The sequence below is a fragment of the Cucurbita pepo genome, chromosome LG11 (assembly GCF_002806865.2).
Source record: "Cucurbita pepo subsp. pepo cultivar mu-cu-16 chromosome LG11, ASM280686v2, whole genome shotgun sequence".
Taxonomy (NCBI): domain Eukaryota; kingdom Viridiplantae; phylum Streptophyta; class Magnoliopsida; order Cucurbitales; family Cucurbitaceae; genus Cucurbita; species Cucurbita pepo.
Genome location: NC_036648.1, coordinates 7,512,910 through 7,526,403, shown reverse-complemented (window position 1 = coordinate 7,526,403; position 13,494 = coordinate 7,512,910). Strand labels below are relative to the sequence as shown.

The 13,494-nt window shown below is 37.5% G+C and overlaps 2 protein-coding genes across 2 annotated transcripts; both read right to left on the bottom strand.

The window, feature by feature from the left end:
- Window positions 1-42: 42 nt before the first annotated feature.
- LOC111805572 (linoleate 9S-lipoxygenase 6-like) lies at window positions 43-4,540 on the bottom strand. The gene is made up of 9 exons (XM_023690687.1): window positions 4,432-4,540; window positions 3,357-3,619; window positions 2,653-2,893; window positions 2,257-2,511; window positions 1,850-1,935; window positions 1,655-1,762; window positions 1,237-1,541; window positions 884-1,147; window positions 43-802 (listed from the first exon to the last, which is right to left on the bottom strand). The coding sequence occupies exons 1-9, from the start codon at window positions 4,538-4,540 to the stop codon at window positions 43-45; spliced, it is 2,391 nt and encodes a 796-aa protein (XP_023546455.1).
- Window positions 4,541-8,127: 3,587 nt separating this feature from the next.
- Window positions 8,128-13,390, bottom strand: LOC111805571 ((R)-mandelonitrile lyase 1-like). Its single transcript, XM_023690686.1, has 5 exons — window positions 13,312-13,390; window positions 11,767-11,856; window positions 10,832-11,479; window positions 8,314-9,160; window positions 8,128-8,240 (listed from the first exon to the last, which is right to left on the bottom strand). Exons 1-5 carry the CDS (start codon window positions 13,388-13,390, stop codon window positions 8,201-8,203), a joined length of 1,704 nt encoding a protein of 567 aa, XP_023546454.1. The 3' UTR covers window positions 8,128-8,200.
- Window positions 13,391-13,494: the final 104 nt, after the last annotated feature.

The window sequence follows — 13,494 nt, the reverse complement described above, 5'->3', positions numbered from 1 at the left end:
AACCATGAACTAAACACAAACCCATATCCAAGCTATAGGTATTCAAATAGAAATGCTGTTGGGAATTCCTCGCATTGTAATCCCATCTTTGCTGGTAGGAAGTAGTAAAGTGTACGCCATGCTCATGGGTCGTCCAACACGATTCTTCAACGTGAAGTTTTGGTTTCTTTCCGCTATCATTATTTCAATTTCAGCAAGTCGTTTCTTAAATCTCTCAAATGCATTTAAAGCCTCTTGATCAAAAGTCCAATATGGATCACTTCTTTCCCCTAAATAGGACTCGTCTGGAGAATGCGTAGATAGAAACTGAATCGTTGAGATATTTAAAATATCAACTTCTGGTAGTTCCGAAGTGATTGTTTTCATGAAAACCTTTTCGGGATCAGACTGCAGCTCTAGATACTCAAACGTCCCTTCTTCGGGTAAGAATTTTTTGCTGAGAGACGGCCGGTTGGGAAGGAAACCACCGTAAGGATATTGTCCAAAGTTAACTGCAGCATGAAGAGCTGAAGAAATCCATATGATAATCGTGCAACTGTTGATTAGTTCTTCAAAACTCTCCATCCTTGGCCACCATGCTTCGTCTTTCTTATCTTCATGGCCTCTTTCTCGAACCTCCTTCCACCATGATTGTAGCTCTTGATCATTACGAATCATGTCATCATTCTCGTAGTAGAGTGAGCAATACTCTAGTACCCATGTCTTGATGGCTGCCCAAATGTCAAGTCCATCAACAGCATATGGATAATCCGCTATTAGTAATCGGAGTCCATGTGGGGCGCTTGAGTCCTCAATAGCAACTCTAAACGTATCACAAACCAAGAAGAGCTACATCAATAAACCAAGAAGAGCTTATGGTATTATGTTCGATAAAAGTTATTACCTCTGGATTAGATCAGCAGGGAGTGCTTGTTGAGTGAAATTCCAACTTCGATAAGCGAACGAAGACATTTCCATTGAATATTTAGAGGGATATTGAGTTTTCTCGACAACACCATCAGCATTAATGAGGTTTGCTCTCGCAAGAGAATTAATCTTCATGGTGTATCGAAAGTGAGGAACAAGCAACTTATGAATTGGATGAAGAACACTGAGTTGTCTGTTCGTTGCAATCACAAATGGCTCAATTACGGCGTGAGTGTTCAACCTGCAAACAAAGTAAGTAAAATTCTAACTTTTTTCTTACGATGAATTGATCAAATTCTAGAGAAAAATCAAGGGATTAGAGAGTTTCACCAATGACTAACGAGCTGGTGGTGCCCAGAGTCATTGACACTAACATAAGCCTTAGCTAGTTGCCAAAGTGCTTCTCCAACCTTGTCTTGATGTGGCAACAATGTTCTACTAATGGCTCCGAGTTCGTATCCTTGAGGGTGCGGCAAGCTCAATTCAATTGCCAAAGGCTTCAAAGTCCCATCTTGTTTTAAGAAGAGAACTGTTCTTGTAGCGTAAGTTTTTCTCGAAGTTGCATTTATTCTTTTAAGATACGGAATTACTAAATCATGGTGGTCTAGTATATAAAGCTTGTTCTTCGCAATGGCCTACATAAAAATGAACGTAATAGAATAGTAATCAGTGTCTTATCTGCTAAGCTATGCTCAAAATAATCGAAACCAAATTTGAACGATAAAAACCCTAATACTAAATCTCTTACCTGATCTACTGTGAGTCCATCTAAACTATTAATTATGTGTTCTTTGGTAATCTTGCTGGTTTGATCACCATAAACATTAGGGTCAAGCTTGCTAGTTGGTGGGAACTCCTGCACGTAATAAGAATAAATATTCGAAAATGAAGTAAATTTAAATAGTTTTATATAAAAATTAGAAAAAAAAAAAATTGACATTACTTGGAGACGACGAATGATCATCGGGTTTGCTCCTGCCAACATTTCTCTAGCAAATTCTTCATCAGTCCTCCATCCGAATTGATCACCTGTTTAATTATACCATAACCTTTGTTATCACTTTTAAATTATATTTTAAGTCTACTTAACATTATTTTTAGAACCAGACGAGATTGGAGTGGAAGTCTAAAATAGTGTTGCAGTGACCTAGATCGAAAATTGGGTCTGAAAGACTGCACCACAATTAAGTATAATAATTTAAACTTACCCTTATTTTCGATTTTTTTTTTAGAGAGACTGAATCAATAACGTTACGTACTATAGTTCAAAGACTAAATTGTTATTGAACTCTTTTTTGACCCATCATAATTTTCAACTTAAAAGACGAAGGTTGAGAGAATGCTACATACCTTTGATCACTTGGGGTAGTGGAAATTTCGATCCTCGAAAGAAGGAACGCGGTCGATAGAGTGCAAAGAAATCTTCGAGGGAGTCGAATCGTTTTGGAGAATTTTCAATTAATGTAGCTTTAATTTTACCTTTCATAAATCGATATGCTGATTTAACTTGATGAAAAATAAAATCTGATTCCTTCAAATCACTGAATCTTTCATCATTCGGAACGTAAATGTCTTCGATAAAAGGTTCCGTCTCATATCTATCATCTGTCAATTCACAACAAGAATATTAATTAATTAATTATTTTTCGTGTTATTGTTGTAAATGTATCAACCTTTTATCAATAGAATGGTACTAATATGAAAATAATAAAAAAAATAAACTTAGGAGATTAAATTGTTTCTTACCTTTTCGTGAACGTGGCCTCCCCGTTCTTCCTCTACGAGGATAAGGATATTCTCTTGACCCTCCAAGAATGGGTCGGTTATTTGTAGAGTTAGAATCTGGATTGCTAATATCATTATAGACGTCGTAATCATATATGTTTTCCCAGCTTTGGCGTTTCTGTTTACCATCTCCTCTCATTTTCACCAGTTCATCTTCTCTATACTTTTGAAGTACTCTCGGTGTTTGATCAGGAAGATATGCCTATAAAAACAACAAAACCAAAACAAATATTCGGTTATAATTGTAACATTTAAAATTAAAGATTTCAATTTTTTAGGAATTAGAATGTTTGATTTATTAGAACTTTACAATAATTATTTTTTTTTAAAAAAAATTATAACTTGGAGAAAATTACTAGCCGGGAACTCGATCTCCACCAAAATAAATGGATAATTTAGCAGAGATTGAACTGAAAAGTCTCAGTCTCGAACATCTTGAGAAGAGAGAGAAAGAAGATAAGTACGAACGTGAAGAGGAGACCAAATAAAGAATAAAAATATTTGGTCTTAAAAAACAAATATAAAACGTCACGTGATATGATTTTTATGTTCGAGATTCAACGGTTAAAATATTCGATTAAATTAAACGAAGAAAAGTAGAATTTTTTTCAAAATTTAAATCTTATTTTTTTGTTCACAATGTTGGAAGCATACAAAATATTTACCTTATTGAGAAAGAAAATACGATGATGTACGTAGTTCTTAGGCTGAATCCAGGAGTTGCAATTGAAGTGAATGTTTCCCCAGTAAGGGATATGAAGAGTGATAGATTTGAGGAAGAACTTGGAAGAATGGTTGTAATTTGTAACCAACATGGCTCCTGGGTACCCAATCTCTTCATCCCAATCAAACCTGATTAGCCCTTCATTTTCAACTCCTCCAATCTCCATCAGGTGTTCTTTCCCCACTTTCCCTTGCATTCCATTTGCTGTGTATACCAAGCCCGATTAAGTAATTAGAAACGTTAACGGGTTTACAAACTAATCAGGTCGATGAAGTGATGAGAAACTTCTAATCAGGTCGATGAAGTGATGAGAAACTTCTAATCAGGTCGATGAAGTGATTAGAAACTTTAACGGGTTTCGAAGTTCATGATTCAAAACTCGTCTATAAATGAGAGGTTTATACACCACCCCTGTAAAGAAATGCTAACAGATTCCCCTAGTTGCAAACACGTCTATTAGGGAGAGCGGGTGTGTAAACTCCACTCCAATCAATGTGAGATCTCATAATCCACCGCCCTTGGTGGCAAACACATCTATTAGGGAAAGATTTCCACACCCTAACGCTTCGTTTCCCTATCCGGATCTCACAATCCATTGTCCTTGGTAGCAAGGTGGGAAACACATTTAGGGAGAGGTATCCACACCCTAATACTTCGTTCCTCACTCCAACCGATGTGTGATCTCACAATCCACTACCCTTGGTGGCAAACACGTCTATTACGAAGATACTTCGTTTTACTTTTCAATCAATGTGAGATCTCACAATCCACCGCCCTTGAGAGCCCAACGTACTCGTTGGCACACTACCCAGTATCTATTAACAAATATTGTTCTTTTCTGGGCTTCCTCTCAACGTTTTAGAATCTATTACACAGAGGTTTCCACATTCTCATAAGAAATGCATCGTTCCCCTCTCCAACTAACACGAAACCGCACACAAATATACATTACACAAATTAAACAAAAGGGTAGCAAGAGTTAAACAAAATACAATGCTCAAAACCAAGAAACTTACATGGATCACCATTCATGCAGCTAATGAGTTGGAAGGAAACATTTTGTCTATCCTTACTACATAGGTTCGTCAAACTCACATGACCTAAAAGCTTCTCTACTCCCAACATCTCTGTCTCTCTCTCTCTCTCACAGCTATAATCATGCAATGTTTCATATTTATAACCAATGTTTCATAAAGTGAAAAACTAGAAATATTATTCATTATATCATATGATCAAAAACTATATAATATAAATCCACTAGAAATTAAAATATAGAGAAAGTTCATATAATATATACTCTTTTCCCAAAATTATTCAATGCTTAATTATTTTTCTACCCTCCTATTGTTCTAAAAAAGAACACATTTTGTCGTTTTGAGGAATTTAATATTTACAAGTTAGTAGTTTAAGGATAACCATTTGTAAGTTTATTTATAATTTATTTGAAGTCAACTCATTATTGATGAAAGTCCCAATTATATATATGAGTGTGACAACTTTGTTAAGAACATATTAGGGGTATGCTTTATATTTAATCTACCAACAACTAGATTATAATAATAAGATCGATTATTTTATTTACTATTTGATATTATCCCTTGTTTATAAAATTTAAGGACATTAGTATAAAATAAAATAGTGAAAAATTGGAAAAATTGGTCAAAGTTAGCCTCGGAATAAATGATCGGAGTTAAAATGTCAGTTTTTTTACAAGATATACTCAGTAAGTCGAGGACATACATTTTAGAATGTTGAATGGCTCAATTTCGTCAAGAATCGAGAAAGAACGTATGGGTTTTGAGTTTTTTTAACTCAGTTTGTTGAAACCTTTTGGGATGATTTCAAAGAATGGAATTACCATACCAAATAACTCGAACACTTTCGTATCAATAACACGCTTGACGCAGTCTCAAATTTTATAATCCCACAGTCGAGTTAAAACCATAGCAATGTCTTCTTCTTTTCCGGTCAATTGAAGATTAGGTTTTCAATAAACACAATTATATAACAAAATAGCTTTGATCAAACGTTTTACGACGAAATGCTGATATTTTCTTCTCTTCTACTTTCTTCCTTGGATGATGGAACTACTGTGAAAAGAATGAAGTAGAAATTAGAGTACTATCGACAATAGTGCTATTGTGAAAAGCGACTGGTAGTGAAAGCAAGGGAACACACATATGAGACGACCTACTTCAAAAATGTTGTGTCAAGGAAACTAATGAAACGCTGCGTGTTTCGTGTGCATTCTGAGAAGCCATATCGTTATCATAGATGTTTAATATTTATTGATATTAGAGTAATATATTTAGTTAAAAATTTAAAATCAAATGTTATATAAAGTTAACTTTAGTGTAAATTCTAACCTCATTCAATTATAAACGCTCTAATTTTTTAGTAAATAAAAAAATACAACCAATTTTGGTTCCGGAGTAAGTCTGTCTTCATGGACCTTAAAAGATCAATGACCTCCTCAACTGACATGTTCTTGAGGTCGCCGAACTACTCGATGGAGGTAACAATCTGCATGAATCTAGGGAACTTCTTGATGACAGAGATCTCCTCCACTATGTCGCCTAATGAACGGATGCCATTGACGATCGTCGTCAACTTCATGGCCAAGCCGTCTATTGACTTACCATCCTTCATGCGAATAGCCTCTGTGAATGTTTGATTAATCCACCACACCTAAGGTGTGAAAGTTATCTTATTTATAATCAAATAAATTACAAGGATATGGAAATAGTAATAAATGGAAAGATACCTATGGTAATAAGGCAAATATTAGATATTTGCCTTATAATAAAATATCAAATATAATATATATGGTAAACTATAATTTATTACTAAATATCCTTAACACCCCACCGCAAGCTGAGCGTCGGATTTGAACGAACGTGAAGCTTGGATCTGAAAAATTTAAAGAGGTTGAGAAACACTTTTCGTGAAGATGTCAACAACCTGATTCAGAGGAGGCGTAGAGAAACACTTTCTTGGCCATCGAAAATTGCAGAGGGATCGCCACTCAGCGGCGATGCTGCCTTGGCTTCGGCGAGAATATGTCTAACCCATGAAGAGGGATTGTCGCTTAGCGACGATGCTGCCTTGGCTCTGGTGAGAATATGTCTAACCCCAAGAAGTACAAGGGGAAACCTAGAGCAAGGGACAAAGACAATGTTGAAGCCGGAAGAGTCGCCACATTGGGCGAAGGAGCCAATTTTGGCAAGAAGGGCAGCCGGAAGAGTCGCCACATTGGGGCGAAGGAGCCAATTTTGGCGAGAAGGGCGGCGGCAACTTGGTTGGCGAAGATGCCAGTGCGGCGCCTAGATTCCAAAGGTAAATCTCTGCAAAAGGTCGATAGGCTTATAGAGATTCTGTATATTTTCGAAGAGGAATGCTGATGAAGATCCTAAGATTAGAGTTTCTGTGAAGGATGAAGGATAAAGGGAAAATGGGGAAGAAAATGTAAGAGACTATGTTTGGAAAATGTGAGGTTGTATGTACAGAGTATGGCGAAGGATGATTTGGAGGTCAAAAGGGTGGAGTCGAAGAGTAATCAATCGGATCTGCATGTGGCAGCCATGACGACTGCCCCTGCGGCGTCAAAGCCAGCAATGGTGGTGGGGAAGAACCGTAGAAGATTTCAAAAGCCATTGAAAAGAAAGGATACGGGTTGCTAAACCAAAATGGCTCTGATACCATGTGAATGTTTGATTAATCCACCACACCTAAGGTGTGAAAGTTATCTTATTTATAATCAAATAAATTATAATAAAATATCAAATATAATATATATGGTAAACTATAATTTATTACTAAATATCCTTAACAGCCTCGAACTCACTCTTCAAGGTCTGCACCTTTGCTTCCTTGACACGTTCCACATCCACATGCATTGTTTGTAGCGTCTCCCACGTTGCCTTTGTCGAGTCCTTCTCTACCAACATGAGAAAAACATCCTCCGAGACTACTTGGTAGATGGTGGCAAGAGTCCTCCTATCCTTATTCTCAATCAACGCTACCATGCTCGATGGTGTCCCACACGCCTTGTGCATGTAAGTTGACACGCATCTTGATCAACCATACTGCGTAGTTACTCTTCACGAGTAACGTGTACTAGAGCATTACACTCCCCTCCTTTCTACTCTTCATCATTGTCACTTCTCCTCCGATGACTTTATATGGTGACGACATATGTTTCAGCATCCTGACTCTATACCAAATGTTGAATATGTCCCTCGATCAAAATATGTCAAAACAAGTAAAAGAAGCAAAGAACAACTTGAAGAAAAGATCTTTTGGAGCAAAGAAACGTTAAGCACTTAACTTTTCAATTCTATTTATTAGTGTTACAGTCAAATCAACATTCATCTAACCAAAAAATTTGGTTCACAAACACAAAACTTGTCCATAATTTATCAACTACTACCAATTCTAGTAGCTCCAGTTAGTAACGTGATACTAGCTAATTATTTGCAAGCGCTTCACCATTTTTTATTTTACCAACTTTCACCCTTATTCTTCCTTTATCCACTCTGATCAACCCGAGTTTAGCCCTTTTTATTGAGAAATTCTCGAACGTACTTTCAAAAAGTTCACTTCAGCTGAATTCCTCTACAAATGTTAAGAATATCCCAATTGTTCGATTCAATTATTATTTGAATCCTAACGATCTCGCACATCGCGTTAAAAGGATTACAAAAAGTGGGAGATTTGCTTAAAACAGTAATTATCAAACTGATATTGTCACGAAATTATTATTAAAAACAAGATACATGCATGTTCTTAACTTGATCTTTGTTGCAGCATCTGAAGGCCAACATACCTGAAGAAATAAAAATGAAAATGATTAAAAAAAAAACAAAATTATATGTAATATTATAAATTTAATAACTCACCGGCCAAGCATCATGACGGTGGCCATCGGATTAGTTCCCGGCGAGACGGAGAAAGTGGAGCCATCGACGACACGCAAATTTTGGACTCCGATGACTCGGTAATTACTATCGACCACTTTTCCGACCAAGCATCCGCCGTGGTAATGCCAATAAGTGGTCACTGTTTCCTTACAATACTCTTCAACGGAGCTATTATCCGACAAGTTTTCCGGCAAGGGAGGCCCCAGAAACTGAAACCGTTTATTACCCTTCAAATCTTGCGTCTTGATCTTTTCCATCGTTCGGGTTTTAAGCAAATCTCCCACTTTTCGTAATCCTCTAACGCATTGTACAAGATCGTTAGGATTCGAATAATAATTGAATCGAACAATTGGGTCATTGTTAACATTTGTGGAGGAATTAAGGTGAAGTGAGCCTTTTGAAAGCACGTTCGAGAATTTGCCAATAAAAAGGGCTAAGCTCGGGTTGATCATAGTGGATTGAGGAGGAAGAAGGCTAAAAGTTGGTGAAATAAAAAATGGAGAAGGGCTTGCAAATGTTTCCAAATAGATATTGCCGTCTAATATTCCGACTACTTGTGATGATGAAGCTACCAGTGGGAATGGAAGCACGATGGCGGCGGTGAAACGGGGATTGTCGGACATGAACTCGCCGACGTCGGGTTGGTCAAGAACGACGGGTAGTTTTAAAGATGAAAGATGAGATTTTGAGCCAACCCCACTTAGAAGGAGAAGCTGAGGGCTTCCAATGGCTCCGGCACTCAATATGATCTCTCCTTTCTTGCGGATGAATGCGGTATGAGTATTTCCTTTTGAATCGGAATATGAAACTCCAATTGCTGATAGATCTGTGATGAGTTCATGATAATCAAAAGTTAGTGTTTCAATGTTTCAATGTTTGAATGCAATGAAATTAAGTTTATTATCAAGTTCGTTTCCTTTTCTTTTAACCATCTATAGCTTTAATTCGAATAGATTTATGAATCTTGTGATAAGTACGGATCAACTGAAATGTCCACGGGGGACGGGGATAAGGAAAGTTTTCCCATGGAATGGAGATAGGAAAGGTTTTCATGTCCCCGACCAGTGCCTGCTCGGAGTGAGTCTCACCTTGGCTAATTTAGGGAATGATCATGAGTTTATAAGTAAAGGAATACATTCCATTCGTATGAGTGACTTTGGGGAAGCCCAAAGCAAAGCCATGAGAGCTCATGTTCAAAATGGACAATATCACACCATTGTGGAGAGTCGTAATTCCTAACGGTGCTCGGTTTAGTTAAAAGGGAGAATGTAACAGCCCAAGCCCATAGCTAGTAGATATTGTCCTCTTTGGGTTTTCCCTCTAGGGTTTCCCAAGGCTTTAATTTTCACACCGATTCGAAAGGAGAACGATCTCACATCGGTTAGGGAGGAGAACGAAATATTAATATTCTTTGTAAGGGTGAGGGAAACCTCACGCTAGGCCCTGAAGAGGTAGATTGTGAGATTCCACATCAGTTTGGGGAGGAGCTAGTAGATGTTGTCCTCGTTTTCTCTCTTGGGTTTCCCAAGGCTTTAATTTTCACACCGATTCGAAAGAAGAATGATCTCACATCGGTTGGGGAGGAGAACGAAATATTCTTTATAAGGATGTGAAAACTTCACGCTGGGCTTAATTTTCACACCGATTCGAAAGAAGAACGATCCCACATCGGTTGGGAAGGAGAACGAAATATTCTTTATAAGGGTGTGGAAACCTCATGGTGGGCCCTAAGGGGTAGATTGTGAGATCCCACGTTGGTTGGGGGAGGAGAACGAAACATTCTTTATAAGGGCGTGGAAACCTCTCATTAGATGCATTTTAAAACCTTGAGGGGAAGCCCAGTAAGGAAAGGTCAAATAGGACAATATATGCTAGCGATCGGCAGGGGAAGCCCNCGTTGGTTGGGGGAGGAGAACGAAACATTCTTTATAAGGGCGTGGAAACCTCTCATTAGATGCATTTTAAAACCTTGAGGGGAAGCCCAGTAAGGAAAGGTCAAATAGGACAATATATGCTAGCGATCGGCAGGGGAAGCCCAGTAAGGAAAGCTCAAATAGGACAATATATGCTAGCGATGGGCAGGGGAAGCTCGTTACATATCACCGTCAGCCTAACAGTTTTAAAACACGAGGTTTCCACACCACCCTTATAAGAAATGTTTCGTTCCTTTCTCCAATGGCTATTACAGAGAATCAGCCCAGTAAGGAAAGCTCAAATAGGACAATATATGCTAGCGATCGGCAGGGGAAGCCCAGTAAGGAAAGCTCAAATAGGACAATATATGCTAGCGATGGGCAGGGGAAGCTCGTTACATATCACCGTCAGCCTAACAGTTTTAAAACACGAGGTTTCCACACCACCCTTATAAGAAATGTTTCGTTCCTTTCTCCAATGGCTATTACAGAGAATCTCTCGCTCTCCATTCCTTGTTTAAATTAGAATTTTTTTAGTGAACTGGGATTCCGATCGTACAAGTTAATTAGACATTTCTACTCACCCGAAAAAATGATTTTCTCAACGGTAGCACGAACGGCAACTTTAAGATTTTCAGGTTCAACCCCATTAAGAAGCTCCACAGCTCCATGTCTACTTCCTTCCTCATCAAAGATAGAACCTCCAATTTTAGTCCCCACAAGATGTCTCAAATCAAACCCATTATAAGGGCGAACACCACCTTCCAACAAAGCACTTCTAAAAGCACTTTGCCAATCACTCAACCTCGGGCGAGAAACCACAGTCTGTTCAACCCATTCATAAGCCTCCTCCACCATTTCCATGTCCCAATCAACGCCTGCACTTTCAAAGAACTCCCGATGGCCCCTCGAGTAGAACCCAGCATTCACCATGCTACCACCGCCAAGAACCCTTCCTCTAATGACATCCACACCATCCTCAGTGATGAAGCGCTGGAAGGGGTTTTGGCCATCATCTTCTTCAGCAAAAACGTTCATTAAACCTTCCTCCTTCAACACGGACGGGTATTTGTTGGGCTCACTTCCTCTTTCCAGAACAAGGACCGAATATTTTGACGACAACGTTGCAGCTAATGGACACCCCGCTGTTCCTCCTCCTATGATTATGTAATCATATTCTTCGTTTTCGGGTAAGTCGGTCGCGTCATGAACTAGCTTCATGTAGCTCTCATCTTCAAAACAAGAGATAATATTGTTAGACGAACACTGACTCTCATGGCTTTACCTTGGGCTTCTCCAAAAGGCCTCGTACCAATGGAGAGTGTATTCTTAGATTATAAACCCATGACCATTCCCTAAATTAGCTGATGTGGAACTTCCATCATCCAACGAATATAAGATCCCACGTCGGGGAGGAGAACAAAATACCCTTTGTAATGGTCTAATTTTTTTAAGAGAAGTCCGAAAGGAAAACAAAAAAAATAATATTGGCTAACGATGAGTTTGAGCTTGTTCTTACCTCGATTAGGGATAGAGTGCGAGGAGAGGACTCGTACGAGAAAGAAAGAGATAAAAATTAGTGGAAGAGTGATAGCCATAGAATAATTCTCTATGGTTTTGAAAAGCTGAATACAATATTATGCTCTCTAGTATGTTTCTTCCTTCGTGTTTATATAGATCAAAAGTTAGGAGTACGGATAGAGAAGTTAGCGTTTTCTATAGTTGTTGTCGCTGTTCTAACGAAAATTTTCATTTATTTTTGTAGGGATTAGGATGAAGATTCCGTGTAATAGTCGAAGTCTACTGCTAGTAGATATTGTCCGCTTTGGCCCGTTACGTATGGTCGTCAGCCTCACGATTTTAAAACGTGTTTACTAAGGAGGAGTTTTCATACCCTTATAAGGAATGCTTTGGGGGCCAGCGTTCTCGCTGGTGCACCGTTCAGTGTGTGGTTCTGATATTATTCTTTTGGGCTTTTGAGATCCAACCGGGTTGGAATTAGAGGAGGAAAACGAAGTATTTCTTGTAAGGGTGTGTGGAAACCTCTTCATAGCATACGCGTTTAAAACCATGAGGCTAACGGCGATAAGTATTAAGTCAAAGTGAACAATATCTGTTAGCAGTGAGTTTGGGCAATTACATTTCCAAAATTCGTGGTAGGGATTGAGTTTTTCATAATTTTTTCGTTTTTATATTTTTATAAAAAAAATTATTCGTCAATGAATCTATTTAATTGATAATTCTATTTTTTTTTAGTAAACTTCTATTACCAAAAAAATGCAAAACCTCTCGTTAATCTAATAATATTTTATAAACAAATAGTTAGTATAATTTCTAAAAATTTTAATTTTAATATTACAATGCAATTTTCGAACACTTAAAAACAACTTCAATATACCAAAGAAAAAAATCTCACTTCACTCCCTCAATTTCCCATCAAGCGGGTTCTTCGTAGGTTAAATGGAAAAACAAGCTTCGTACCAAATCAGAAGGGTCTTCGTTAGATATGGATGACAATCCAAACTTGATATAACACAGATAGAACAATTAGCACCCGAGATGGTATTACAAAGATCTAAGAAGAAAAATGAAGCGTTATTTGTCATAATCAGATGAGTTATTTATAATTTCTAATACCAAATGCTCTCGGGTTCTATAATTTTAAGCGAACTGTGTTTGGAACACGAGAAATTTTGAATTTTTTTTAACGACAATTCAACAAATTAGATTTAATATTTACGAGCAAGAATTTAATGTATGGCCGACCTAAGTACTAAGAAATGCAGTCAACGGCACGTCCAATAATGGCTACACCTAAATTAGGCGGCCATAACATTCTTTTATAAACTCTCTTAATATAATAAACTAACGTAATTTAGATTAATTATTACAAAACTATAAGTTAAAAAGTAAAAATATTTTTTAAAATATATATTATTATTTTTAAAACAAATTTCAATATAATTTTAATAGAATTTTCAAATTATTTTTTATAAATATTATAGTGTACTAGCTTTCATATTTAATGCTATTAAATAATAAAACTACGGAAGTGGGTTCCAACCCGTCCTTGCCACTTGTTCCAATGAAATTTCTCGTTTACTTTTGACAAACCTATTCGGGGCTAGTCTCTGCAAGGACATTGCTACTCGATTTGGAGTTTAGATGTCAAATTGATTAAGGTTGGTTGGTGTGTAATGTCATGTTTGATTGGTCGATTCACATATATTTATTAATACGAAACGAA